Source organism: Anomalospiza imberbis, chromosome 10 (genome assembly GCF_031753505.1).
Source record: "Anomalospiza imberbis isolate Cuckoo-Finch-1a 21T00152 chromosome 10, ASM3175350v1, whole genome shotgun sequence".
NCBI classification, from domain to species: Eukaryota; Metazoa; Chordata; class Aves; order Passeriformes; family Viduidae; genus Anomalospiza; species Anomalospiza imberbis.
The window spans coordinates 14,919,687-14,945,224 of record NC_089690.1 but is presented as its reverse complement, the minus strand read 5'-3'; the positions used below and the strand labels follow the sequence as shown (position 1 = coordinate 14,945,224).

Genomic DNA, 25,538 nt, shown 5'->3' with positions numbered 1-25,538 from the left:
CAGATCAGTATCACAGTAATAAACCTGAGCTTGAGAAAAGGTCATGCAAGGGGAAACTCACCAAGAACAAAAAACAGAAGAAAAGACAGAAACAATAGCAGGTGCAGCAATAGAAATGATATACAAATTAAGAAATTCAGGAAGCATGAAGAAAGGGGGCTATGAAAATGAGAACATTTTAACATGAATATCTGAAAATTAAAAAAAACACCAGAGAAAATGCAGTCTGCCAACACAAAGGTTATGAACATTCTAGCATTGAAAACTTCCTGCAGAAATCATCTACGCTCTCTCTGTGAGGAGGCTAAAAGGCCAGTCTTGTGGTTAGAAGCACTGCTTCAGTAGAATTCTCACTTTGTCTCAAGCTGTGAGCTCTAATTTCTCTAAATGCACTCTATGGCAAAGCTTAAAGGAGCTGTTCTGTAAGAACCAAAACTAATCTCTTGGATTTCCATCTTTTTTCTTTACCTTTGCCCTTTGGTGTCCTTATATAACCCCATGCAGTAATTCCAGTTTTCTCCCATATCCCCTCATCCTCTCACTGGTGTTTTGTTTCACACACTCAAAATCATACACTTGGATTTCTCCTCTATAATTCCTGTTTGATTGACTTGTTGCACAGACCATGTCCGACTGAAATATGTAATACACTATCTGACCATTAAAGAAATCAAGAATTTTTGAGCTTACACAGAAGTCCTACCCACAGTGAGACTATCAGTTTTAAAGAATCATTTTGGGACCCTAGCATCTTTGAGACTCCAATGACAGTTGGATGATCACACAAGTCTGGAATATTACAACAGTCCTTGCTTATTTTTGTTTTAATATTCAAAATTAAGTTTACACACCATTTTTTTATCTTCAATGCCAACACTGGAACTCAGTAACTGCATGTTAAAAAAAGCCAAGATACCAAGCAATTTAGGTTGCAGATAATCAGCCTGTGGAGAAGAAAAAAAAGTTAAACCCCAAATAATCTTACAATTAACACATTCCAAAGCCTAAGAAATAAAAAGCAGGTATGAAATGCTAATTCTGAAATACATATAAGAAGAATCTCAAATACATAACTACTTTAGAAATATCAGTGCTATTGAGAGACATCCCTACTAGGCTGTGGGTCTTGCTGTTTTGTAGGATGTTAGGATTCACACGTGTGTTGTTGGTTTGTTCGGGCACTTTCTGTTTTGATTTGCTTTTATGCATACTTGGTATGGATCTCTCTATTACAGAAATACTTAACAGGAAATGTCAGCCTTTCTTCCACTTTTTGCCTGAAATAAGCAATGTTGAGAATGGCAAATTGTCTTCACTGTCACAATGGCCAAAAAGAAATTATTGAAAAAACTGAGCAGGAATATTTTGATGTCCTTACCATTTGTTCTGGTGAGGTTATTTCCCTAGGTCCCTGATAGGGATCATCCTGAGAGGCAAATGAGGCCAATATGGACAAACCATTGAAGACTTGCTGGTAGTGCTCCCCAAGCCGCAGCAGTAATTCGTTATGTAGGCCCTGGTAGTCCTGTCTCAGCAAGCTGCCCAGCTCTATCTCAGTCTCATTCTACAGTCAAACACAAAGCCTTCATTTAATCACAATGTCATTAGAGCACTGAGAGACAGGAGGCAATGAGCTCTGGTTGGTTTGTTATAGAAGCCAAAGTCAAAGCTTTCAAACAGCTCAATGTTAGACAAACCAAGCTTTTAGAATTTGCTAAGTTCATAAAATATCTTAGAAACATTCCTCAAAGCCAATGGAAGTGATTATAAACAATGAGAAGAAAATTTTTGCCTATGCAATTTCCCACCCTCTGCTTTGCAACACCTTAATTTAAATAAAGCAGAAAGCTCATTATGCATCAACTGCTGCTCCTAATGTGCAGGTGTAACAGAGCAAACGCCAATTTACCTTGAGGTAATGCAGTGCCCGCTCCAGCTCATCCTTGGTGCAGGAACAGACCAAATGAGAGAAGATGTATTTGAAGTTATTGATTAAAATCTCTCTTCGGCTCACATTCAGTTGCTTTGCTATGGTTCTGATAAGTGTGGAGGCTGCAGGACTGGCCTTGGCTGCCAGGTCTGGAAGCAAAACTTGCAGGGTCCGCTGGAAAACAGAAAACTACAGTAAATGGAAAAAACAAACAAACAAACCCTCCAAAACCCCAGGGTTAGGCTAAGTTCCATTTGTGTCAGTACCACAACACATGTGTCTGGTCATAATTATGACCATAGGTATGAACAGAGTAAAACTTTAATAAGATGAATATATCTAGTAAAAATGCACATAGAACTAATTACTTCAGGAGCTGCTTCATCTAATCCATACTAAGAAATATGTAAACAAAAAGTGGGCTAGCATTTCTTGTGTCCACCCAGATTGTCCACAAAAGGAAATCTTCAAAAAAACCCAAAGAAGCCAAAGAGCATGCCCACACACAACACTCACCAAGCCTATGATTCAGCTAGAACACTGCTGACTTAACAGCTGGGCACTTCCCATCTACCAACAAGCAAAACACAAATATGATTCTGAAGCTGCTTAGGATTCCAGTAAAACAGATATCTAACCAGATCAAAAAGATCTGTATACACAGAATGGTAGCTTTCTTCTTTTGAAATAAGAAAGCTGACACCACACAAAAATCACACCTTAAAAAGGATGCCTCCAAATGCACCAAATCAGCAATATAGATATACTTAATGAGCATTCGAAACTTTAGCTCCTTATCCATCACACTTGGATTGGCACTGTAGCCATCCCTCTAACTCCTTGATAAAACTGTTCCTCTGCACTTGTGATCTCACTTGCAGAATTCCCAAGAGAAAGTGTGGATTAAAATTGAAATTCACAAGCACAAACACAAAATATCAAAAGGACTGATCAACTTACTGAGAGAAAACGATTTAGATCTGGAAAATCAAATACACTGGCAATCTCAGATAACATGTCCAGAGCCATTTCTCTCTGGTGAGCAACTGTTTCTTTCTGCAGCTCATTGCCCTGGCACGGAGCACTCAACACCACCATCTGGCTGGAGTGCAGGGATTCCACTAGAAACTAAGCATGAAGAAATAGGTATTTAGTATCACTTTACCCCTGTTCACTCCCTAAAACTAAACACAGAAGTTTCACTGGTCTTTCTATGCATCATTTTTTTCTCTCATTTATTGCACATAGATCTATGATTATTACTTTGCAACAGAACTAGATTATTATCCACTTAATAATTACATTCATCTTTGCAACCCTGGATTCAAATATTGCATTACTAAAAAAATATTCAAAATCACAAAGGTCTGCTTTTGACAATTTTCTTTTTAAACAGAACTTCTTGTTGTCAGGTAATGGATATTACAAAAAACCTAAATCAGTCATGGCAGAATTATGCCTGTGCAAGGCTGACTTCAATTCCAATTTTAAACCATAGTGTCTTGCAGCAATAGCACTACAGAATGCAAGAGCCTCTATTTCAGAATGAAGCATCTAGGGAATAAAACAGAGAAGCAACACTATTGAGGGAAGATCACAACAAAGTCAAAGATTTCCCATTCATTCCTGAATGTTTTTAGGGTTTTTTCCTTAAAATAATTTCTTTCTTGTCCTATGAGATTTCACCTTGAGCAATACTGCAATTTTGACCTTGAATTCCATTTTCAAAACATACACAAAGAACCCAAATATATGCACTTTCTAAACCACACACTCTTCTTACCTGACAGATTGGCTTCTTGTACTGACTGAAGAAAGCCTGCAGTTTTATGGCCTTGGCTGCTGCCAGGGCCCGGATTTCTGTGTACGCTGCTCCGGCCACCGAAGGTGACTTAGACAACAAACAGTGCAACAAATGCAAGAGGGCAAATGGTACCAATTCTCCTTTGGATGCCCTTACAAAGTAAGAAGAAGAAAAAGGATTAAAAAGTAAAACTGAATCGCTGCATTCATAAAGTGACTTAAGAACATGCAATTGCCATCATGCAAAATGAGTCATGCTTGTATTTGCACGGCTCATCTGTATTTCCTATGACAGGGCAGAAGAAAATGAGGAATGTTCCACAGGAATCAACAGCTCTGTACAGTTGCAATGGACACAGGGAAACGATGACTTCAAAATAATGAATTTAATCTTACACTTAAAGAAAAGGTACTTTGCATTGCAAACTGACACAACTTAGCAATTTTCAAGATACTATCAAAAATACCTTCCAATATCTCCTGTTGTGAGAATCAAGGTATCTTTAAGCTCATTATTTCTTGACATTTTGGCATTTGTGTAGGCTTCTTTCATCCTTGAAACAAACAGCTGGTACACAGGAAAACAAAAACAAATGAATGTTAGCATTTGACACTAGTGCAACAAAAATCATAGTAAGTTAGGAACAAAACCCAAAAATAAACTCACCTCTTTTATGAATCCTTCTTCAGAGTCTAAGGATTCTAGTATGTTCTTTATGCAGTTACTGAAAGCTACTCTTACATCTTTGTCTGGATCTTCCATTAGATTTAATAAAGACCCAACAAGAGTCTTCACACTAGACTCATCAGTATTAAAATCCAGGTGTTTGCAAAGATGTGGTATATTTTCTATAAATGCTGGATGGCATGGTTGGAGGAGGAAAGGAAAACATACTTTTAGAAAATCTACTGAAGTACACAAGAGTGAGGCAAACAAACTATAAAGCACACTTTACTTTTTCAACCAAAAGGATAAATATTGTGAAATCAGAGAAGATATTTAAAAATCAGATTTTATCAAGTATTACATTTTTAGATATAGCCATAGACCAAATTTAAGCCAAGGAAGTTTAAAAAGAACATCACTGACAACATTAAATATCAGCAGTGATATTAATTGAAATACAACACTTCAAACATCAGTAGAACTATTAAAACCCAACACAGAATAAAAGGAATGGGGAAAGGTACAGCTATAGTGACTTAGTACCTCAGATGGAAGTGTAAAATCTTACTAAAGGTAAAGCCACTTACCTAGCTTTACTGAACTGGGTGCTTTGCTCTCAAGTAGAATGAAAAAGGGCTTGAAAACACAGGCTTGCACAGAAGATGTTTTTCCATGAGCTGAAGTCACAGTAAAGCTGCTACACAAAATATCATGAGTAACATCCTTAATAGCAGAGTCTGCTAAGAAAGGTCGTACATGGAATGGACCAGAAAGACAACAAGATAACTTCCCAACTATAGCAGCACAAGCCTCTTTGACTAGCTCAGACTCATCTTTGATTTGATTTCTGAAATGGAAACAAAAATTAAATCATTTTAATACATCATTTACCTAGAAATTTGTTTCTCTACATTATCTAAGTTCTCTAAGTACACCGACAGTACTATCAGGACAGGTTAAGGATCTGTCTCACTAAATCATCTTTGTCCTTTTCAGATCACCCTCGTGTTCTGTGAAATGTTTGAAGTAGCACTGGGCATAGTGAGGCTGGCATGCTGTAAAGAAGAAACTGAAGACTAACACAAAAGAACAGAAGACACCAAGACATATATGAAAAAGGCAGAGAAGCTGCAAAGATTTTAAGAGACATATGGACAAATACAAGATGGATTTCACTGACCAAGATATCTCCCTTCCCTCCCTAATGTAAATTGGAGTCTTCAGCTAGCAAAGGAACTTGTATACTGACATGGTAAGTGAACAGTATTCTGTCACACAGACATCACCATGGGCACCTATCCGATTTCTGAAATTAAGATCTAGCAAATTTCATATGAAATTAACATTTATTTTTGTGCATATACTCCATTTTTTTATTTGACCATTTTTCTTCTTGCACAAAGACAGAAAATCTGCATTAATACATACAAAAGAGCTCTGGGAATCATGCTGCAGGACTGCACAGGATGAAGCAGGAGAGAGAATCCTTTAACACAACTAGCCCGAATTGTTTCGTGGTGACTTTGTAATGCCCAGTGATAAACTGATTTTCTCCAATCCAGATGAATGTTTCTTGGGAAGAGAGTTAGAAGGAACACACACTGTGACTGAGTTTGGGGTGCTACAGAGAAAAAAAAAAACAAAGCAAATAATTACTTGATTTAAACTTTTAATACCATCACTCATCATAAGAAGGCAAAAAAAAAATTACTTTAGAACAATCATTCCAAAGTGGAACTAGGCTTGATATACTTTAACATACTTACAAAAACTCTGTGCAGTTTTTTGACTCAAAACTACAGGACCAAATTCCCAAATAGATGGCTTAAAAGAAGAATCATCAGGATGGCTGTAAATCCAGGGCAAAGACAGCAATCCACATAAGTCATCAAGAATCTGATCACTCAGTGGAATTTTCACTAGGGAAAAAAAACAGCAAAACAACAACAAAAATATACTTTTTCAGCTCTATAGAGTTTATAAAACATTTTATGTTCTTAATTTACTACAAAATATTACTTTTTCTATCAACAAAGATTAGTATCATTATTCCCAGATGGTGATATCCTGCTTTTTAGGCATGCAATAACAAACCATATAGTACTAAATCAGAATAACCTAAAAATCTCATTGAACAGATGACAGACTGTAACACATGAGTAGCAGAGTTAAAATAACTTTGGTATCTCTGAATTTGTGCGAAGACTTTCAGCTGGACAAACTTACAGTTTGTCTTGTAAACTGAACTCATCATAACATTTTAGTCTTGGTAACTGAGTCTGCCCTCATCCTTAGCAGTAACTATTAAAAAACATGGAAGTACTCAATTTTTTTGGTACCACGCATGCCATGTTTGCTGAAGCTGGTCACAAGCTTTGAAATCGCTGAGTGGAACAAAGACAGTAAATAATGCTGCCTGCCTCTGTGTGTCTTTAAAAGAAAACTGCTAAAGTTTTTTCATTTTTTAAGCAATTTCACTATCCCCATGTATTGTCTTGGTCAGCTAAAAATCAACAGAAGTACAGACAAAAACAAGTAAATGATGTTCATAAAGGAATGCAAATTAAGATCTCTAAACAGAAAATAATGATTTTTTTACTTAACCTTTTTTGTAAAAGAGTTGTAATATAGCACAAGATTCGTAATTTCAGTACCTCTACCAAAACAGACTTAATACAGTCAGATTAATTTCTAATTTACAACATACAAGACAATCTTAAAGGGTCTCTTACCTTGTGCATATAGCAAAGCATCAAAGACTTTTACCATTCTGTCAACCACTTTTTCTAGATTAACAATCTGCGTAGCAGCCTCTAACAGGTTTCTGCAGACTCTCACTACTCTTGCTGTAAAATCAGAGGAAATCCACTTGAACTGTATATTCACCATTGAATCCAAGGAGCTTGGAGTATTCTTACATGTATCAGAGTTACATGGATAAGACACTCTGCATTCTTTACTGTTAAAACAGAAATCACATCAATGCAACAAATGCAACAAACAACATTTAATATTAACTGCTTGTAAGCCAAGTCAGTATGAAAATGTACTTCTTCAAAATGGACAGGACCCATCCAGTATTGATCCTGATACACAGACAAGCATTAATTACACAAATTGTAACGAGAGTTACAAGAAACTCTTGGTCCCACAGTTTCCCCTTGGTACTTTTACCTGGTGGAATCTGCTGGGGGAGAACAATGAACTATGCAAAGAGCAGCCAATCGCAGAATTACAGCAATCCCTTCCACAGTCTGAAGAACGTTCCCTGGCAGAACTTCTTCCTCAAGGACAGATATTAAGGATGCAGCTTTCTTAGTGATGGCATTCCACAGAGCACTCTTCAGTTTCATGTTTACAGGGCTAAGTCTGCAATTTGACCGTATTAATTATTTTCCAATATATACTTTATTTCAGAAAAGATAAATAATCATAGCAAAACCAGAGCTAATCCATATTTGATATAGGATTAGGAAAACACCAAATTAAGCTTTAGCTTAAATGTGTTTTTTTGGGAGGAAAAGATCCTAACTCTGAATTTTAGTATGACTAATATCAGACTTATCTGAAAGGCTTTAAATGTATAACTCTATAGTCCTTGGAAGGTCTTGGCAACTATAAAACAGCAAACGTAACACTCGTCATTGAGAAAGGCAAGAAAAGAGAATCCAAGGAACTATAGGCCTGTCAGCCTAATCTCACTCCCTAGGAAGATTATGAAAAAAGTCTTCTTTGAACTCATTTCTAACTGCATGAGGGACAAGAAGGTGACTGGAAACAGCCAGCATGTTTTTATGACAGGCAATTCATACACACGATTCCTTTCAAATGAGACAGGCAGCTCTGTGGAGAAAAGTGGGCTGCTTGTTCACAAGACTTCAACTGTCTACAAAATTAGGCTGACAAGATCTTCATGAAGGTCTGTATGATAAGTCCTGCAACTGGCAAAAAAAAAAACCAACCCTGATGCAATAGAACAGACTGAGAGCTGACTAATTAATGAGCAGCTTTGGAGAAAATGACCCAGCAGGCTTGCGCAAAAGTGGAATATTAGAGCAGTGTGACCTTGTTTCAAAGAAGGTCAACTACACCCTGGGCTGCACACAAAGAGTGAAGGCTGATCACAAGCCCACACCTGGAGTGCAGCATGCCCAAGCCAATTTTGAGTGCCCAAAGACAAGAAAGAGATCAACTGCTGGCACAAGTCCAAGATAATCAGGGAGCACAGCACAAGAAGAGGCTGAGAGAACTGGTTTTGTTCATCTGAGCACAACTTGACTTAACTAGACCTGCTTTAAGTACATCCAGTGCAACAGCACAGCCACACACAATTCTGTCACACTATTGATGCTCTCAGCTTTGTTTTCAGTGTAAAAAATGAAAATAATTTTCATTGAACACATTCAAAACAGCCTCTTTAATAAAGTTTGGCTTAAAAATCACCAGTAGATTTTGATCCCTCAAAATAAAATTTAATTTTTTCCCTCTGAAGCTCCTTCAATCTGTTAAGAAGAAACTGCCTCAAGAAGCTGTCATTTATTATTCAAATTACTATAAAAGTAGTTACTAAGTGTCATACATTAAAGGTGCAGGTGATTTCTTTCGATGTTTTGTGGGTAGGCTCAGTCGTAGTCTTTTCTCTGGAACTTCATCATTGCTGCTGCTCCACCCATCAGTATCTGAGCTCTCCAGCTGGTTCTGCTGCATCTCCTCAAAGATTTCTTCTGTTTGAGTTTTTAATGCTGTATAAAGTGGATTCACCAAATACTGGGATGGACAAACAACAGAGGTACCATGATGTATGCTCTGCCTTACTTAAAATTTGGCGTTATCGCTTCTGACTTTAAAATATTAAATTGCAAAATATCATGGTAAAAAAGTTCATAAAAACCTTTCCATTCATTACAAGGTGAAAGCTCTTATGAGCAATGAAGTTTCCTGTGCTGCTACCAGAGAGGATGCAGCTTGTTCAGCTCTTTTCCAGTTCCTGCCATAATACCTTGCTACCAAAGCCATTGCAGAGACACACAAAGTTTTTAACAAACAGGTAGGATACACAGATGAATGTATGGAATAGAGGCACTCAGCATATCAACAACTCATTATCAACACTTTGTTATGCTTCTTAACTAAAACAGGGCTTCTTTAGGTTGAGTATCAGGAAGAAATTTTTTATTAGGAGGGTGGTGACACACTGGCAAATGTTGCCCAGAGGTGGCGGATGCCCCATCCCTGGAAACACTCAAGGTCAGGTTGGGTGGGGCTCTGAACCCTGATCTAGTTGAAGCTGTCCCTGCTTATTGCAGGGAGCTGGACTAGATGGTCTTTAAAGGTCCCGGCCAACATAAGCCATTGACTCTATTTTAATTTAATCTTTTCTGTCTACCTGTCCCTAACAAACACGACTAAGAGCAAATGGTTGGAAAGTAAGAGAATCCCAAACTACTGCACACTACTTGCAAAGCTGCCCTCATATGAGTGCACTCTGGGCCTTACTCCCATCTTGTATTATGATTATGGACAGAGAGTTGTGCCTGCATAGCTTGCAGACAGTTTAATACATCTAAAAAACAGGAGTCCAGCTACATCCAACAGATTTAGAACCCTGACCTGTACAAACACGTGAAACAGTTGAGAAAAAAGGAGTATCAACCTAAATATGCAACTAAAAGTTACATTTCCTAGATTTTCTTCTTTGCATAGGTACAGGTTTTTGTATATGATCTATTCACACAATAAATTCAGTTTTTAAAATAAACCTACCTCTTGTTCTTCCTGAGTTCCAAGCACATTCACAAAAATTGTACATATGGTACTGATACGGGCTTTTCTTATTTGTAAGGCAGATTCATAGCTAGTTGGAACAAACTCCAGAAAATACTGCAGTATATGGCAAAAAGCAGTTTTCAGCTTTTCACACTGAAGGCACCTAAACACATCCCCTTCAAACCAGGAGCAGAGCTTCTCTAGCAGCATATTCAAGTAGACAGGTTCAATATTTTTGTAAGAATCTGCTTCAAAAGGCAACAATGTCCTCACCAACAGTAAGAGTGGTTCTCCAAAGAGTTCTGATTCCTCAGTATCCATTTCAAGCGCTGATTGTAGAATTTCAAAAAAGACTGTGAAGAAAACACTAGCCAGCTGTTCTGGAGGTCCTCCTAAATGAACTAACTTCACCACAAACTTCATTGCCATAGTTTTAACTTTTGGACTGCCATACTCTAACAGGGAGCAGCCTATCCCCCAGAGAACAATATCTTGTCTTACAAAAAAGATATCTGCAACAATATTTGTCAGAATAGACATCAATACAACTTCCAAATATTCTATATTTGGCATACTCATCAGCTGTAATGGTGCCAATCTTAAATATCCCAGTTTGTCACTTATATTGCTGGAAAATCTCTGTACAGTCACTGGCCAGACGAGTCCATCACCCCAGAGATGCTTCTGTGCATCTCTTTCATGCAAGATGATTAAGTCTTGAAAAAGCTGTAGCAAGTCTTTAGTTAGTGCTTCAAAAATGGAGCCACTCTTCATTTTAAACAGAAAAAGTAAAGAACAGATGACATCACAAATGTTCTTGTGCAACGTGTTGCAGTTTGGAGCTGCAGCAATGCGAAGAAGCCTTGTTATGATCCAGTTACTAAATTCTAGGACAATAAAAGAGAATCTTTATTATTAAGATAAAAACTAAAATCTCCAATTGAGAACCTCCCTAAGAGCAGACTGCTTACCACTAAAACAAGACTCCCTGAGATAAATGCATGTAGGCTCAGTAAACGGAGTCTTCAGTGGGATATTTATTCAGCAGATCTCATTGAAAAAGAGGAAAAAAGGGGGCAGAACATGGGGGTTGGGAATGGAAGACACACATTTTACACTGGTATTTCTAGACATTTTCCTCTGTCCAAAAAACACCCTCAGGCAATGAGTACATGTACAGCAGTTCTATATAATAATGTATCTATGCAATGGTAATGGATAATGTCAAAATCTGTCCTGAGAAATTTCCATTACCACAAGTATTAATCCATTCACAATATTCAAAGTCTATCATCATATTCACTTATAAATTTATAATGATCAACTTACATATCTGCCTTTTTCCCCTTTCTGTTGTAAATTTAAATCCTGAAAATACCAAACTTCAACATAAACATTTTCAACAAACTCACCAATGCAACTGCATTCAGTTTCCTCCTGATTTCCATCCACATTTACAAACATAAGTGGGGAAGACTTCATGATATGTTGGATAAAATCAAGCAACATCACAGAACTTGGCTGTGAATCTGATTTCTTAATCAGTTCCAAGGCAACTTTAAATAAAAAAGAAGACAATATTCAAATCAGCATGACAATAAACCACTTCAAAAATTGTGTTCACAGCTTATGAGAAATTTTTTAGAAATATATATATAAAATACTATGATATGGTATTAAACCTTTCAAAATATTTATTGTGAATATATTTTTAATCTATGAAGATAATTGTATGCATATTGCAAACCCTCTATGTGACTCCAAACTGTATGAAGAGAAGTACAAATTACTCATGAAATATTATTAACCCCAAATGCATTAATGTTCAGTTAAAATTCTATCTGTGTGTTGAGGGAAGAACAGCAAATACTTAACATTTCCCTAGGTTTACAGTCTTGCTAGAGAAACAATGCTGAGAATTGTTTCAGATGTCCAGAATACAAAAGGTTTTAAATGGTAAATTCAGCTTACTGAAGCAGAAATATTAACAAAACACTGAACATATCTAATGCTGCTCCATTGAAACAGGTATCTGAATCATATCAGATTTATCCAGATCCCCCAGGGATCCTATCCAGTGTCAGCACAAGAAGGAAACTGAGATTCAGACAAGATATCAGTTCTGAAAGACACATGTGAATATTAAGAATTGCAAGCTGTTATTCATGAACAGTGACATCACATGACATTCCTGCTTTTCAATGTTCTGAGCATTTCTATCCAATACAACCCCACACTGCACTCACCCCTCCTTCCTTGGTGTGTGTATGGTTTATTTACAAGGGAACTTCACATCCCAATGCAAAATACTTCATCACTGACTTTATTAAAAACTAAGTCCTAAATGGTATTGTATTCAACTAAAACTTTCTTTAAAGTGTCTTAACTTTTATTTTTGGCAGGAATTACTTAAAAGTATAAAGCAGACAGTTTTAAATTATAGGAATGTAATGCTTACCAACATCCACATCTGTAAGAATTCTGTCAATGAACTGACAAAGTATTTGTCTTGGTTTCTGCACAACTGTGTTGTATTCTTCTGGACTAGCACTAAAATTAAAAGAATGATATTTTGATGTTACCAATTTTAAAGCACAAAATAATAACTTGGAAGTCTATCTAAAATTAAAAGAATGATATTTTGATGTTACCAATTTTAAAGCACAAAATAATAACTTGGAAGTCTATCTCAACAGTTTAATGTTATACACTCGTTTTCTTCTACAAGTCTTCAAAAATAAGTATGAATTGATTTCTTGGTGGTGTGTAGAGGTTTGGAGGTGGGGGGGTGTATTTTTTTTTCCCAATTTTCTTGTTTTAGTGATTGGCCTGTCCCACAGCAGTCAGGGCTTGTAGGGTCACATCTTCGGTATACAATTGCACCTCCAGATCAGCTCGCTGCCTACTGCAGTACAAAGCTACAGTGCCCGTGCTGCCATTAAAACTCCAGAGCACGGCATGTTCCAGCTCCTGTGGCTCCCAGTGAGCGCTCACAGCACACACGGCCTCAGACCGGCTGCTCTGAGGCCACCAGGCCGCTCACGCCAGGACCTGCCAGCGCCACCCGGGAGGGAGAGAGGGACAGACCCCGGCAGGTGGCGGGAGAAGGGACCGGCTCGGGTGAAGGCGCGGGCCCGGCCGCAGGACACCTCGCACACCTCCTTCTCCCCTTCCCCGCCACTCATGCCGGGCGCGCCTCCCCAGCGCAGCACAGCCCCCGCACGCACACGCCCTGCACGGCGGCCGCCGGGCCCGTCCTACCCGGCGAGCTCCCGCAGCGCGGGGATCATGGAGGCCATGCCCAGGCCCTGCTCCGCCATGGCGCCGCTTTGAATCGGGCGGCGCGGCGCGGGGCGGGCTCGGCGGGACGGCGGCCGGCAGGGCCCAAACCTCCTCCCCCGGCGCTGCTCGGCTTTAACCGCTTCGTCCCTGTACACCGAGCGGCCGCGGCGGCTCCGGGTCGGTCCCCGATGGCTCCCCCGCCGCCCCAGCGGGGCTCTGCGCGGACAGATAACACCCAGCGGGGGCCGAGCGCACCCCGTCGAGCCTCGGCGGTGCGGCAGCAGCCCTGAGGGACCACCCTGTCCCGGCGGGCGCCTGGCGGAGTACGGGCGGGGGCTCCAGGGGATGGGCGAAAGGAAGCGGCACAGTGTTGAAAGTGGCTTGAGCGAGGAGGGGAGCGCCCGCGCTGTGAGGGGCGGTGAGGAGGAAACTTCGCTGCCAAGGGAGCGCTCGGTGCAGCGCCCTCTCCGCCCGCCGCCTTCCCGCGCCGGCGGGACGCACCTGGGCGTCAGGTGTGGGTCGGCCCCGCCGGCCGCCGAGACCGGCCCGCCCCCGCCAGCGCCCCGCCCGCCCGGGCCGGCCCCGCGGCAGCAGGTGGCGGCGGGAGCCGGCGGGGCGCCGGCGCTGCGGGACGCGGCCGCGGGGCAGGTGGGCAGCGAGCGGGGCGCGGGGGCCGCCTCTCGGCACTGCCGTGTGCCGCGGCCGGCGGGAGCGGGGCCGGGGCCGGGGCCGGGGCCGGGGCCGGGGCCGGGGCCGGGGCCGGGCGGAGCCGGCGGGAGGGCGCGTTCGGCAGGTGAGCGGGCTCGGCTCTCCTCCGCACAGGTAGCGGTGAGCAGCGTGTGTAAGATAGAGATTTTCTGTTTTGTTATTGTTTTTACTTTCTGAGCGTATGTTGCTTTACATTATGCTTCTTTTGCGAAACGTTGACGTGTGTAAAGTACGGAAGGTGCCGATGAGAGCCCCGAAGGGACGCGAGGCGGGCGCTGCGCGGCACCGGGCGGTGCCGGCGCTGAGCGGGAGCGAGTCCCGAACGTTCAGGGGAAAAAAGAATAAAACAAGGGGTTATGGGCAAGTGTGAACTGCACAGAGAGTACGCGAGGGGATACTGAGCTCTGAGCTTTGTTTCCGTCATTAGGACCTCTAGCTCTTTCTGCATTTGTTTATGAACTTTGCTTAGCGTTGTTTCTGGGTTGAAATAAAATCCTCTCGGAGGATAATTCTCTTGCCTGTTTCCACTGTGCTAGGGCTGTGTCGCTTGCATGTAAAACAGCCCACGTGTGTTTCAATTACTTGAACCATTTCAGATGAATGCTTTTGGGAAATATTGCTATATTTCATTCAGAGATGGTTATTTTTGTCCTGCAAAATACATGTTTGTCATTTCAGTAAAATTTTGCTGGCCTTTTAAAGGCTGGTAGCTTGGCAATGACCTAAAATACTTCAAGAAACTTTACGAAATATTACTGGTTTTTATCTTAGTTTGTTTTTCAGCATGTATTGCAATGTTTTCTACTAGCTGACTTTATAAAATGTTAGCCTTTCTAGAGTCATTCCTAGAGAAAAAGCAGGAACCATGTGTGGTTTGTTAAGTAGAGTTTTAATGGTTCAGAAAGACCAGGTACATCTGGGTTTTGCTATCAGTGTTATTTTGGACACAAGGTTTTCTAGACTGTTTGAATTGAAAGTATCTGTTGTAGTGAAAACAATGTTCTGAGTGCAAATTTCCAAGACTGAAATGACAGGCACACTAAGGAAGGTGTAAACTGTACTTCTTGCCAATTTGATGTAGAGTTAAAACTCCCGTATCAGCCCTGATGAATGCAAGAGAGAGCAGGATACCGTTGGTATATTAGGAAGTTCAAGAAGATCCTGTTAGCCTAAGAAATAAGCTAAATTTACTGAATCATAGGGTGATTGGTTTTGCTGGTAAAGCATAGGTGTGGCACATAAAGTGCTTAATTTTAAAAAGCGCTTTTGCATGGTAGTCTCTGGAGTCAACAATGAGATCATATTAGTATGGTTATTGTAGAAATGCTTTCATTTGTCACAGGTAGAATGCTACATGAATTTGTCGTGCCGTTTCTGTGAGCATTTACTGAGCATGTAATTCAGGCTTTCTTCTTTTTTATAATAAATACTTCTAACATAAGTTTAACTTTTTTATAATAAGTACTTCTCTCTCAGCAGAGAGATCTCCTTCTCCCCATTCTTCACTGGGAATTTTACTTCCCAGTTGCAAAGCCCCATCTACTGACTTCTCACCATACCATCAAATTTCCCCAGCTACCGTGGTGTTGGAAGACTCCACATGAGAGTGCCCGTAACACCTTCACTGGGCTGTGAGGATGTAAGAAGTCTCAGTCACACAACCTAGGTTGTATAGACCCTCCAGGGAAACAGCACCTGAAACACCTGGTTTCATTTCTTGCTTTTCTTAAGCATGGGATAAGCATCTCCTTGTTTCTTTCTCATCTCATTATGTTGCACTTTTATGTCTCTTGGCCCCCAGGAGGAGAAGCAGGCGTGTTATCATGTGTTTGAAGAGAGTGGCTAATTGCTAATGAAGGTAGTGTGCCTGGAGACCTTCCTCTATTCTCACCTCCAATGCAGCTGATTCATATTGGTGACAGGAATCTTAGATGAGCAGAGCCCAGCTTGCAGAACTTGGTCAGGGGAATAAATTCATACAGATAGGTACAACTTCAAATTCAGTGTATACAGCACTTCCAAGATTTCTGCCAAAGCTGCTGTTACTTTTTTTAAAATTCTTTCTTTTTTTTCCTGTTCTCTTCCCTACTTGAGCAGTCCTCTCACTGTATAGTTGCATGATTCTTCGACACTCAGGCCTCTCTTTTTCTTGGTTTCATTATTTACCACATGCCTCTGCAGGTCATGATACTTATTTTAAGGCACTGAGTGACTTTGCATTGGACCAGCAGGTCTGAGAGGACAAGAACATGTTAATTGTACTTTTATTCCCTCTGTTGTTTCATTCTGAGGCATAATCACTCTTCTGGGGGCTCATGTGTTCTCTGGATGTCTGTGAGCTGTTCCCCCAGGAGGCTGGTGTGACTGCAGCTCAATCTCAGCTGTCCTGCAGGCAGACCAAAGGAGCCCATGTAAGTGCACATGAGAGTTCCCTGATGCCTTCAGGAACTGAGAGCTGTGACCTCGCAGGCTGATAATGGTGGTGAGGGGAAATGCAGCTCAGATGGTCCAGCTCAGCCTATGAGCTGGACTGAGTAGTTTCACTCAGTGTCAGGGTGTGCTTCTGGCTCCTCATCTGCAGGGCTGCTGCAGTAACAGCAAGAGGCTGAGTGCTCTAAGTCACATTTCCCTATGCAGTCATGCAGGTGCCTGACCTTTGGACACAGGACACTGCTCCTCCACACTGCAAGAATGTGGATCTCAGCACTCGTGGCTTTTATCTCTGCCTCTGTTGCTTAGTCAATTGGGCTGGAATGAAGTGGCACAGATTAAAATTATGTGTCACCCTGAATATTGGTCTGATGATTAAACAAGAAAGTAAAAAATGGAAACAGTAAATGGCAGTAAGGACAACAGGCAAGCCAGAAACCTAAAAGCAGATTACGTACATCCAGCTAAGCAAAAACTAACAGGTACAAGAGGGGAAAAAAGTGGGAAAAGAAACCATGTACCACTAAAATCTATTTGATTTCTAAATATAATCCTGACATGTCCTAGTCTTGCAAGCACTTATTCATGTTTTTTCCAAGATTAAGCCAACTAATATACTACTGATAATGTAAAATACAGTATTTAGTTATTTGGAGAAATGGCATATTAGATTATACATTCCTTTGGAACTTAGTTTTATTATTTGTATAGCAGCAATTACTGTTTTTTTATTTATCTGCAATTGCTAATTTTAAAAATAGTTGCCTATATATTTTTTTTCTTCCTTGTTTCTTGCTTCCCAGTATTTCTAGAAGAGTGTTTTTCTTGAGGCTAGTAACTGTAGAGGAAACTCTCAGAGATATATTACCACTAGTATCAGTGTATTATCATCAAGACGTTTTGAGTTTATAATTTTTGAATGAGAGTTAAAATTCCTGGAATCTATTTTCCTAAAGAAAAAATTTATAGAATCTGGAATTTACTCTTTTAAAAAAACTTGTAGCCACAGTGATGCTTAAACATCTCTTAGTGAAGTCTAAAACTCTGTACTAAAATTGTGCAGTGTGCATTTAAAATGTCATTTAAACAACATTTGAAAATTCTAACTGTTGAAATTATGTAGGTTCTTTTATTCTAATATTTCTTCAATGAAAATCTGAAAAACTGTACCAGCTACCATTGTTCCAGTTTTCATAGGAGGAAGTTGCTGTTTTCTGAGAGACTTATTAGAAGCTACAATTTTCCATCTGATTCTGTGTTCTGTACTGATGAAAACTGGAATAGAGTTTATGTACGGTTATATTGATAAAAGTTCTGCTAAATGTCCACTTTCCCCATTGTATTGCTTACTATAGAAATCAGTGCAACGGAGGGGGGAGAAGGGGAAAGCAAATAAATGTATATGCAGTGGAGCACTATTTATCACTTCTTTGTTTCTTGGTGAGCATTTTCCCAGTACCTAGAGCTTTCACTACTCTGTGAGGATTTTCTCAGTAGACTAGACATCAGCTTAACAGCCTGCTATATGGAAATAACTAAAGTGAAAAGTTCAGGCATACTCTTACATGTAAGACTTCATGTGAAGTCTCAGTGTAATGTTCTACCCTTCTTATTGCAGTAATTAATTAAATAAAATACTTCCATAGCATTCATCATAATGTCTGAAATACTTCACATTCATGATAACTGTTTCCATAAAAGCTCCAAAAATGACCAGGTCTACATAAACAGATTAAATAAATGTAGGACAGGACTACCAGCAAGTAACTGAATCTGATCCCAACAAACAACTGTCCCTGGGCAAGGCTCCACTTTACTGTGGCAGAGAATAAGGAAGCAATAAATTGTAAATGTAGTTCTGGCAAAAGATACTGAGCTGAGCAACTGCAGTTGCTGTTCAACCTACAGCCTAGGTTTGAAGACCTTCTGTGGAAGGTGTTGTCTTACTAGCTCATTTTCAGGCTGACATTCAAGGAACAAACAGTCAACTGGTGATAGTGGTGTGATTTGTAAAGCAATATTAACAGTGAAGATAACAACTGACATTGGTCAGCTCAATATGGATCAGGAATTCTAGGTTACTGACAGAACCCATTCTGCCTTACTGGTTTCTTTATTAAGGTTTTTAATTGTTGTTGCTAAATCTTTCAAAAAGGTCTTGAAACTGGAACAGTTAGGATAGTTTCTCTATTCTCTGGTGTATAATATTTGTGATAAAATTACTAATTACATTATTTCAGCTCTGATTCATCTGGTCAAATGCAGGGAATGCTAAATGTTAGCCATGGCCTTATTGTTTATATGATTATTTATATGATTATTTTATATGCTACTTCTAAATGTAACTTGATGAACTCCTTGGAGTGGAGGTGTGTACTCGGTTACTGCTATTCCATACAGGTGTCCAAGGAGAATAAAGCTACTGCATCACAATAGCTCATCAGAAAGATTGGTATTGCTAAGCCTCAGAAATAAATTATGCATAAAGCAGAATGTGTGCTTCTCCATGCATGCTTTTGGTGGGAAAAGGATTATCAACCCACTTGCAGGGCTTTCTTGGCAGATGTTTCCTTAATAATAATAGTCACTAGAGGGAAAAAAAAAACTGGATCCCGTATTTCCCACTTTTGTTAAATTAGTGTATTCATCCTTTCATCTCATTAATAATCATTGCTTGAATAGACTGATTAAAAATACTGACATGTAGAAAAGCTGAAATACTAAGTCATGTTATCAGCAAGATTCTGTTTATTTGAATGTGATTTCAAGAGTTTGTTTCTGTCAAAGATTCAGGACCCACTTGTTTCTTTCAAACCAGGTGTTCTCTGATAGGTTTTCTTTTCCAGAATTTATAGCTTGGAATGTTTTTGTCTTGCTGATTTATCAAGCTCTTCTTCTAACTCCACATCTCCTCTTCTCCCATTGTGTTTGCACATGTCCTACTGCTTCTCTTTGCACTAATTTATCACCTTATTACAAAGGGAAATGAAATTCTTTCTTTCATAGCCTAAAGCTAAGGCAATGTAAAGTAGTATGATGGTATGATTTTCCATTGAGCTGATTATTTTACTTCTGCAATGTTTCTAGTCCTTCCAAGCTTGATTTATAGAATCAAGATATATTTAATTGAAGCTAGTGAGGATTTCCTCCTCCCTTTCCAGGTAATATGATGTGTTCAATGTGAAATAACTGAATATAAAGATATATTTAATTTTACTTATCATCACCCTTATCAGCCACTTAATTGTGGCTGAGTATTTAATTGTATGGGGCAGAATATTTTTCACTTCCCAAATTATAAAATATTAGAAGCACATAAATTTAGATTTTATCAATATTTTTTTTAAAGAATGAGTTAGTTATAATTTAAATCATATCAATAATTTCCTCTTTTTTAGAAGAGTTAGTTGTCACTTGCCTAGAGTTGCATATAGCGGTAACTACTTCACTAGTGCAAGACCTATTGGACAAATTCTTCTAAAAGCTGTTATCTTGTTCATCTTAATCATTGACATTTATATGTCTTTCATCTCTCAAAAGGAATTTCATTATTCTGCTATTACTGGAGATTAAAAAAATAATTAAAACTAATGTGTGCACTCCTTAAAATTTTCAGAATCTTTGACCATTCTGCTTGAAACTCAAACCCGAGATTGGCCTCTTCACCATGGGCAAGGTGGTTTGGTCACCTCCTACCAAAACTGCTTCCAAGAGAAGCTTGGCAGCAACACAAGACTTGTTTTTTGTCATGCCAGGGCAAATCCCTCCTTCTGGCACTCTTGTAGTGTTTGTTTTCATAAGGTGGCTTGCACCCTGAAATGGCAGCCCTTGTGCTGTGTGAAACACAGCTACTGGGTCAGCCACACTGGGCTTTTTAGTGAACTTCTGACTGATAGACTGACTGCCTTGGGGAAAGTAGAAATTATCTATAATAATACAAGCACATGTTTCAGTTGCATTCCAAATTTCTTTGTGCTTTCCCTCCTGATTTTTTTTTTTTTTTTTGGTGTGGTAAATCTATGGAACAGAGCCTTCTGCCATATAGTTTATTCTTTAAGCTGCCATTCTGCTTTTTCCTAAGTAAATTAAGATCTAGGCATTTAAACTCAATAGGATTAATCCATATCAGCCCTCCCCAATGAAATAAGCATATGTTGGATGAGTGATTGACTCGAGTCTCTGTGCTACCTAAGAAGTGCTTCATTAAGATGTCACTTCAGTTGTGCTGCTTCCCACTGGACTCCTCACCTAGCAGGAGATCAGACCAGCAATAGTGGGAAAGCTTGGGAAGGTAAGCATGATACTGACTTGCTGAGTGACAGTAACAGCACAATAAATATTTCTGTGTCATGTAGAAACTTAAAAACAGGGATTTAAATATAGGGTATTGTAGATGTTCAAGAGCATTATTTTTGGAGACTTAGAAATATGAGTTATTTTTCATTAATTGTCACCATGTAAAGTGACAGTAAACAGTGTGACAGAGTTACTGAGTTTTTGTGAAGGTCAGGAGGAGTAGGATGATTCCTTTGGTGTAGACTTGTAGCAAACTTAAAATCCAAACCATATCAGGTAAAGTATTATGTGAAATAAAATGCCCGTTTTAAATGATCTCCTGCAAAGATGTTTTGTCCTTGTGAAAGAGCTGATTTACCAACAAACTGATTTATCTGTTGATCACAGTTGATCATCTTATCATCAAAGAGTCATTTTTTGGTTATGTAGTGCATTTGCAAAATGTGTGAAAATCTGCTCTCAAAGTCTGAACAAGTATTATGACTTCAGAATGGTGTAAGAAATATTAACATTTTCCTTTGAAAGTGTCACAGTTTAGAAAGGCTTTGGACTGTAATCTGGCAGCTTTGGAATGTCACTGCAGGCTGAGAGAGTAAACAGTTGTCACTTTATCATGGCACATCTTAGAATGGCTAACACAAAACAAATGTGAATACATTATATTTAAGAATACTCAGGGTTTCAGCAAAGAGGGTCATTACAAAGGTGATCTACCTTATTTTCTGTGGTATTTTCTGTGCTGTAAGTATTGTTCCTTATAGCAAGTACATACTAGATAACTCTATAATTGTGTCTGTCTCATCTTATGGGACTTTAGGTAATGAATTTTAAAGCAACAAATAATTTTCTAAACTATCAGTTTTGTAAAGGTTTTTATTAACCTAACATTATTTTGTAAGATGATTTTATAAAATCCTTTTCCCTTTTTACTTATGAAAAGGAAACAAAAACTCTAACAAAAATCATGAACACTTTTATGCACTGTTTTCCAGCAGATGAATAAAATGTTAGATTTTCATTGTTTTAGTAGAAATGCCTGGATATATCTTTCGTTTAGACTTTTTTGTAAACTCATGACATTGTTGCATAATTTCAACGTATGGTTTAAATGTTTAGGGATGTCCGCTCCTGTTGCAAGCTCAAACTATCACAAAAGATAAATTGTTTTAACCCAAGATTTTTATGGGTTTATTTTTTTAAATTTTGATCTCTGATGTTTGCAAAAAATGTGGCAAAGTTTTCACCAAAGCATCAGAAGTAGTTTTCATTAAGGAATATAAAGTTATCTCCTAATCGTGGGAATCCTAAGGCTGAGATTTTGAATAATTTACTTGCAAAAAATTTTCTCAGGAATTTTGTTCTTTTCATCTACAAAATATGATTAAAAATGACATTTGGCAACAACAACTGTAGATGTTTTATCCTGGCCTAATTATTAAGAACTACAGCACCAGCAAATGAGCTTCCTGTGTGCCCCAGATAGCCTTCTAGTTTAGAAGGTATGAACAATACTCTGTTTAGCTTTAGTTACTCAGATTTACTAATGTGCTCCTTTTATCCTCAGCACTTGGGCAAACATAGCTCCTTAAAGCTATGAGCTGGCAAACAGGTAGCACTTGGGCATCTGTGGACTCTGCAGTGACTGGCTTTGACGTGCTGCCAGTGGCTTTGGCCATGTATTGTGGAGGACCCTCCTTTTCCCTCTAGCTGGACCAATGAAAAAGGAAACCCAAAAATAACCTATGAATTTTCCATGACAGAAAATCCTGGCTTGCTTGCAGTATAGTCGCTGATCAGTCTAATCTAATAATCTGTTGAACCATGTGGAGCTGAAGGAGGCTTTAGTGGGTGTCAGAAGGCCATATTGCCATCTGATAATTAATGAAAACTGGAAAATATTCTGCCATCGTGCATCTATTCAGTACTGTTTTATAACTGCAATTAGCCAGAGTATGAAGAATATGTGGCTGTAAATTAAACTGCTAAGGGCTGAGTGAATGTATTTCTGTTGTTGCTCTTAATGATATTCATGTGATTAACTTCTGGGGTGACCTTAAAACTAAGTTCATTAGTCAGAGTTAGCTGTGTCTCTCTGCTGGAGTTTTGTCATTTGTAGCAAGCTGAGGTTTCCTAGTTCAGCTACCAAAGAACAGGCACAGGGCAGGATAAAGGCAGTTTTGTGGAGCGTTTCAGTTGTGCTGTTTAACACCTCCCTCCTCTTCTGCCTCTTAGGCTGTTTGTTCATAGAGAGCTTTGCTCACAGTTCTGCTCCTTCAGTTACATGGTAACTAAATGTTATCTTCATGCTCAAAGAAGAGAAAAATGGTTCATAATGTTCTAGCTGGCTTAAGAAAAAGATCCTTTTCTGAAGTTATGAATGCCATAGAAGGCTAAGCCTATTCCTCAGCAAAAAATAAGGAGTACAGTATGTCTTGCCTCTCAAGTGGCACCGAACCTGGAAGAAACAGGCTTGGGACAAATACTGACAGCCTTGCAAAAGATCAGTGACATTGTAACAAATTAAACAGTCGAAGGTGAGTACACTTTGATTGGAGTAGACAGAATGAAAAATCCAGCAAAGTCTCAAAAACTGTGAAGCTCATAACTTAATTGTAATTTGGCACAGTTTGTGAGATTGAGAAAATACACAAGAATCTATTTAATTATAAAACAAATTTCAAGTCATTCCAGTTACTGGAAAGCATGGCTTAAAAATTAATCTGATCATAATGGGAAGTATTTGAAAACAGAAAACAGGTGTTATTCGGTATTTCATGGGGTTTTTAGTTGCCTAGGGTCTAATTTGTAGGTTTTTTTGGAAAAGTTATTTTTGTAATCCAGACTATTGCTTCTCATTAGCTTTTCTGTTTAGTAATTAACTAGCAGTGCTATAGTTTATTAAGGAAGTAAAAGAATAATTAAAGTATAAACTTCAACCTGTGAATCTTATTTGAGAGTACTGAGATACCCAAAAAGTCCTACTGTCAAATGAGGGTTCTGTCAACACATCATGAGTCCTGAGTATGAGATTTTTATTGATACAGGTATTTCACTAAGAATTTCAGGATATTTTCCAACTGAAATTTCCTTTAAAAATAATGCAGCTTATATTTGTCATGGTGGTTGCATGCTAACAAAAGCTGCGTGCTCCTAAACCTAGACAGAGAAAGAAAGAGATTAAGTATCATTTGCTGGTGTGTATTTTAACTCTCTCTTTTGCTGTTGTAAACTTGATATGTCAGCCTAGGCACAAAAGAGTGACTTGAGGATGGAGTTCCTGAATGAACTTGCTTTTAGTAGTGTAGCCTTTCCATTTATATTTTAGTGTAGCTTGCTCTAATGGAATGTCACAGAGACACCAAGTTTGGACTTAAAAAATAAGTCTGTTCTTCAGAGCAGTTACTGGTAATCAAAGGGTTTTATGAGTAAACTCATCAAATTTTCTCTGTGTTATTGGTACTCTTTCCTTCTAACATGTATTTGCATGCTGAAACTGCTTTGATGCTTTGACCTTCACAGGAATTAATTTTGCCACAATTCCTGTGTTTGGCTGCTGCAGTTTTGGTTCAGCCTGTATTTTTTCCTTGCTTTTGGTCTCAGCATCTGAGGTAGAAGCTCCCAGTGTTAATTGGAAAGCCTGATCCTTGCCAGCTGTGGCCCTCCAGAGACGGCATTTTCCTGGCCACTGGGTGGATGCACTCAGAAGTGATGCACAGGCAAAGATACTCATATGGGGACAAGGTCGGTGAGGCAAGGGAAGACTTTGGAACAGGAGGAGCAGGTCAGGTGCTTGATGGGAGCTTGAGCAAATTCTCCAGGAAAGAGGGTCTAGTACATTTGTGTCCAGGGAAGCCAAATAATGAGTCAGCATGGGACATAGGTTTCAGTATAATAAACTGATTTTTGGACAGTATCAAGTTGGAGAAGGCAAATTATATTGTTGGTGAGAAGAGATAAGAATATGTCAGACAAATGAAATAATACATTATATTGATTGAATTTTCTGTTCAAGGCTCAGTCAAATGCTGCCTGGACCAGTGAATTTCTTCTACCAATTCACCTTAATTCTAACTGTTACTTCCTTGCTAATTAACTTGAATGTAGTTCTGCAATCATGGATTGCTTAAATACATTGCCATGTGTGAGTTTTGCTTTCAGAACAGTGCCTTTAAATGTTTAATTTATGTTAAAAACTCCAGATTATTGGATAAAACAATGAGGTGCTGGGATTGTTTCACTTCTGTTAGCATTATTTTTGTGGGTTATAGTGGGCATTTTAAGTAGTGTTCTTGAGCTGTCTAAGAAAAACCTGTTAATGTCTAACAAAAATGAAGTTTTTCATTGAAAATACAGGTGACTTTAATGGCAAATAGAAGTAGAGCTGATGGTAACTATATATAGTCATATTTCAGAAACACAGAGATGAAAATGGATCTCTCAAGTGTAAGCCACCCAGCAGAAATGGGCAGCAAGTTTTATACCAGGACTAGTGAATTTCCTTTGTAAGGACTAGTTTTAACTGTGTCAGTAAAAGGTAAAAAATATGCTAGACTCTGGACAATAAGGTGGAAGCAAAGCAACACCAAAATTATTTATATTAGGAAGTTTAGAGCCACACCCACAAAGGTCACATGTACTACAATCCTAGTGGTTTCT

General features: G+C 39.0%; 3 protein-coding genes across 6 annotated transcripts in view; 2 read left to right on the top strand and 1 right to left on the bottom strand.

Annotated features, from left to right (window-relative positions):
- ATR (ATR serine/threonine kinase) overlaps positions 1 to 13,547 on the bottom strand; it is a 40,011-nt gene extending 26,464 nt beyond the window's left edge. For both annotated transcript variants that reach the window (XM_068200814.1, XM_068200816.1), the window contains exons 1-17: positions 13,428 to 13,547; positions 12,625 to 12,716; positions 11,579 to 11,722; positions 10,164 to 11,053; positions 8,980 to 9,167; positions 7,575 to 7,769; positions 7,133 to 7,359; positions 6,167 to 6,319; positions 5,829 to 6,021; positions 4,988 to 5,247; positions 4,401 to 4,591; positions 4,201 to 4,301; positions 3,714 to 3,885; positions 2,891 to 3,058; positions 1,910 to 2,104; positions 1,379 to 1,564; positions 852 to 944 (exon numbers count right to left, since the gene is read on the bottom strand). In XM_068200814.1, coding sequence (XP_068056915.1) covers positions 852 to 944; positions 1,379 to 1,564; positions 1,910 to 2,104; positions 2,891 to 3,058; positions 3,714 to 3,885; positions 4,201 to 4,301; positions 4,401 to 4,591; positions 4,988 to 5,247; positions 5,829 to 6,021; positions 6,167 to 6,319; positions 7,133 to 7,359; positions 7,575 to 7,769; positions 8,980 to 9,167; positions 10,164 to 11,053; positions 11,579 to 11,722; positions 12,625 to 12,716; positions 13,428 to 13,486 — 3,507 coding nt within the window. In that variant the 5' untranslated portion in view covers positions 13,487 to 13,547. The remainder of the gene's footprint in view (positions 1 to 851; positions 945 to 1,378; positions 1,565 to 1,909; positions 2,105 to 2,890; positions 3,059 to 3,713; positions 3,886 to 4,200; positions 4,302 to 4,400; positions 4,592 to 4,987; positions 5,248 to 5,828; positions 6,022 to 6,166; positions 6,320 to 7,132; positions 7,360 to 7,574; positions 7,770 to 8,979; positions 9,168 to 10,163; positions 11,054 to 11,578; positions 11,723 to 12,624; positions 12,717 to 13,427) is intronic.
- Positions 1 to 25,538, top strand: part of TRPC1 (transient receptor potential cation channel subfamily C member 1) — a 100,649-nt gene that overhangs the window by 24,993 nt on the left and 50,118 nt on the right. The window lies entirely within an intron of this gene.
- The window catches only part of PLS1 (plastin 1), a 40,851-nt gene continuing 29,511 nt past the window's right edge, over positions 14,199 to 25,538 (top strand). The window contains exon 1 of one of the 3 annotated variants that reach the window (XM_068200786.1): positions 14,199 to 14,241. The gene's annotated coding sequence lies outside the window, so the exon portion shown is untranslated. Of the gene's footprint in view, positions 14,242 to 20,852; positions 20,878 to 23,154; positions 23,417 to 25,538 lie in introns of those variants that run through there. The other 2 variants (XM_068200788.1, XM_068200787.1) reach the window with 2 other exon arrangements.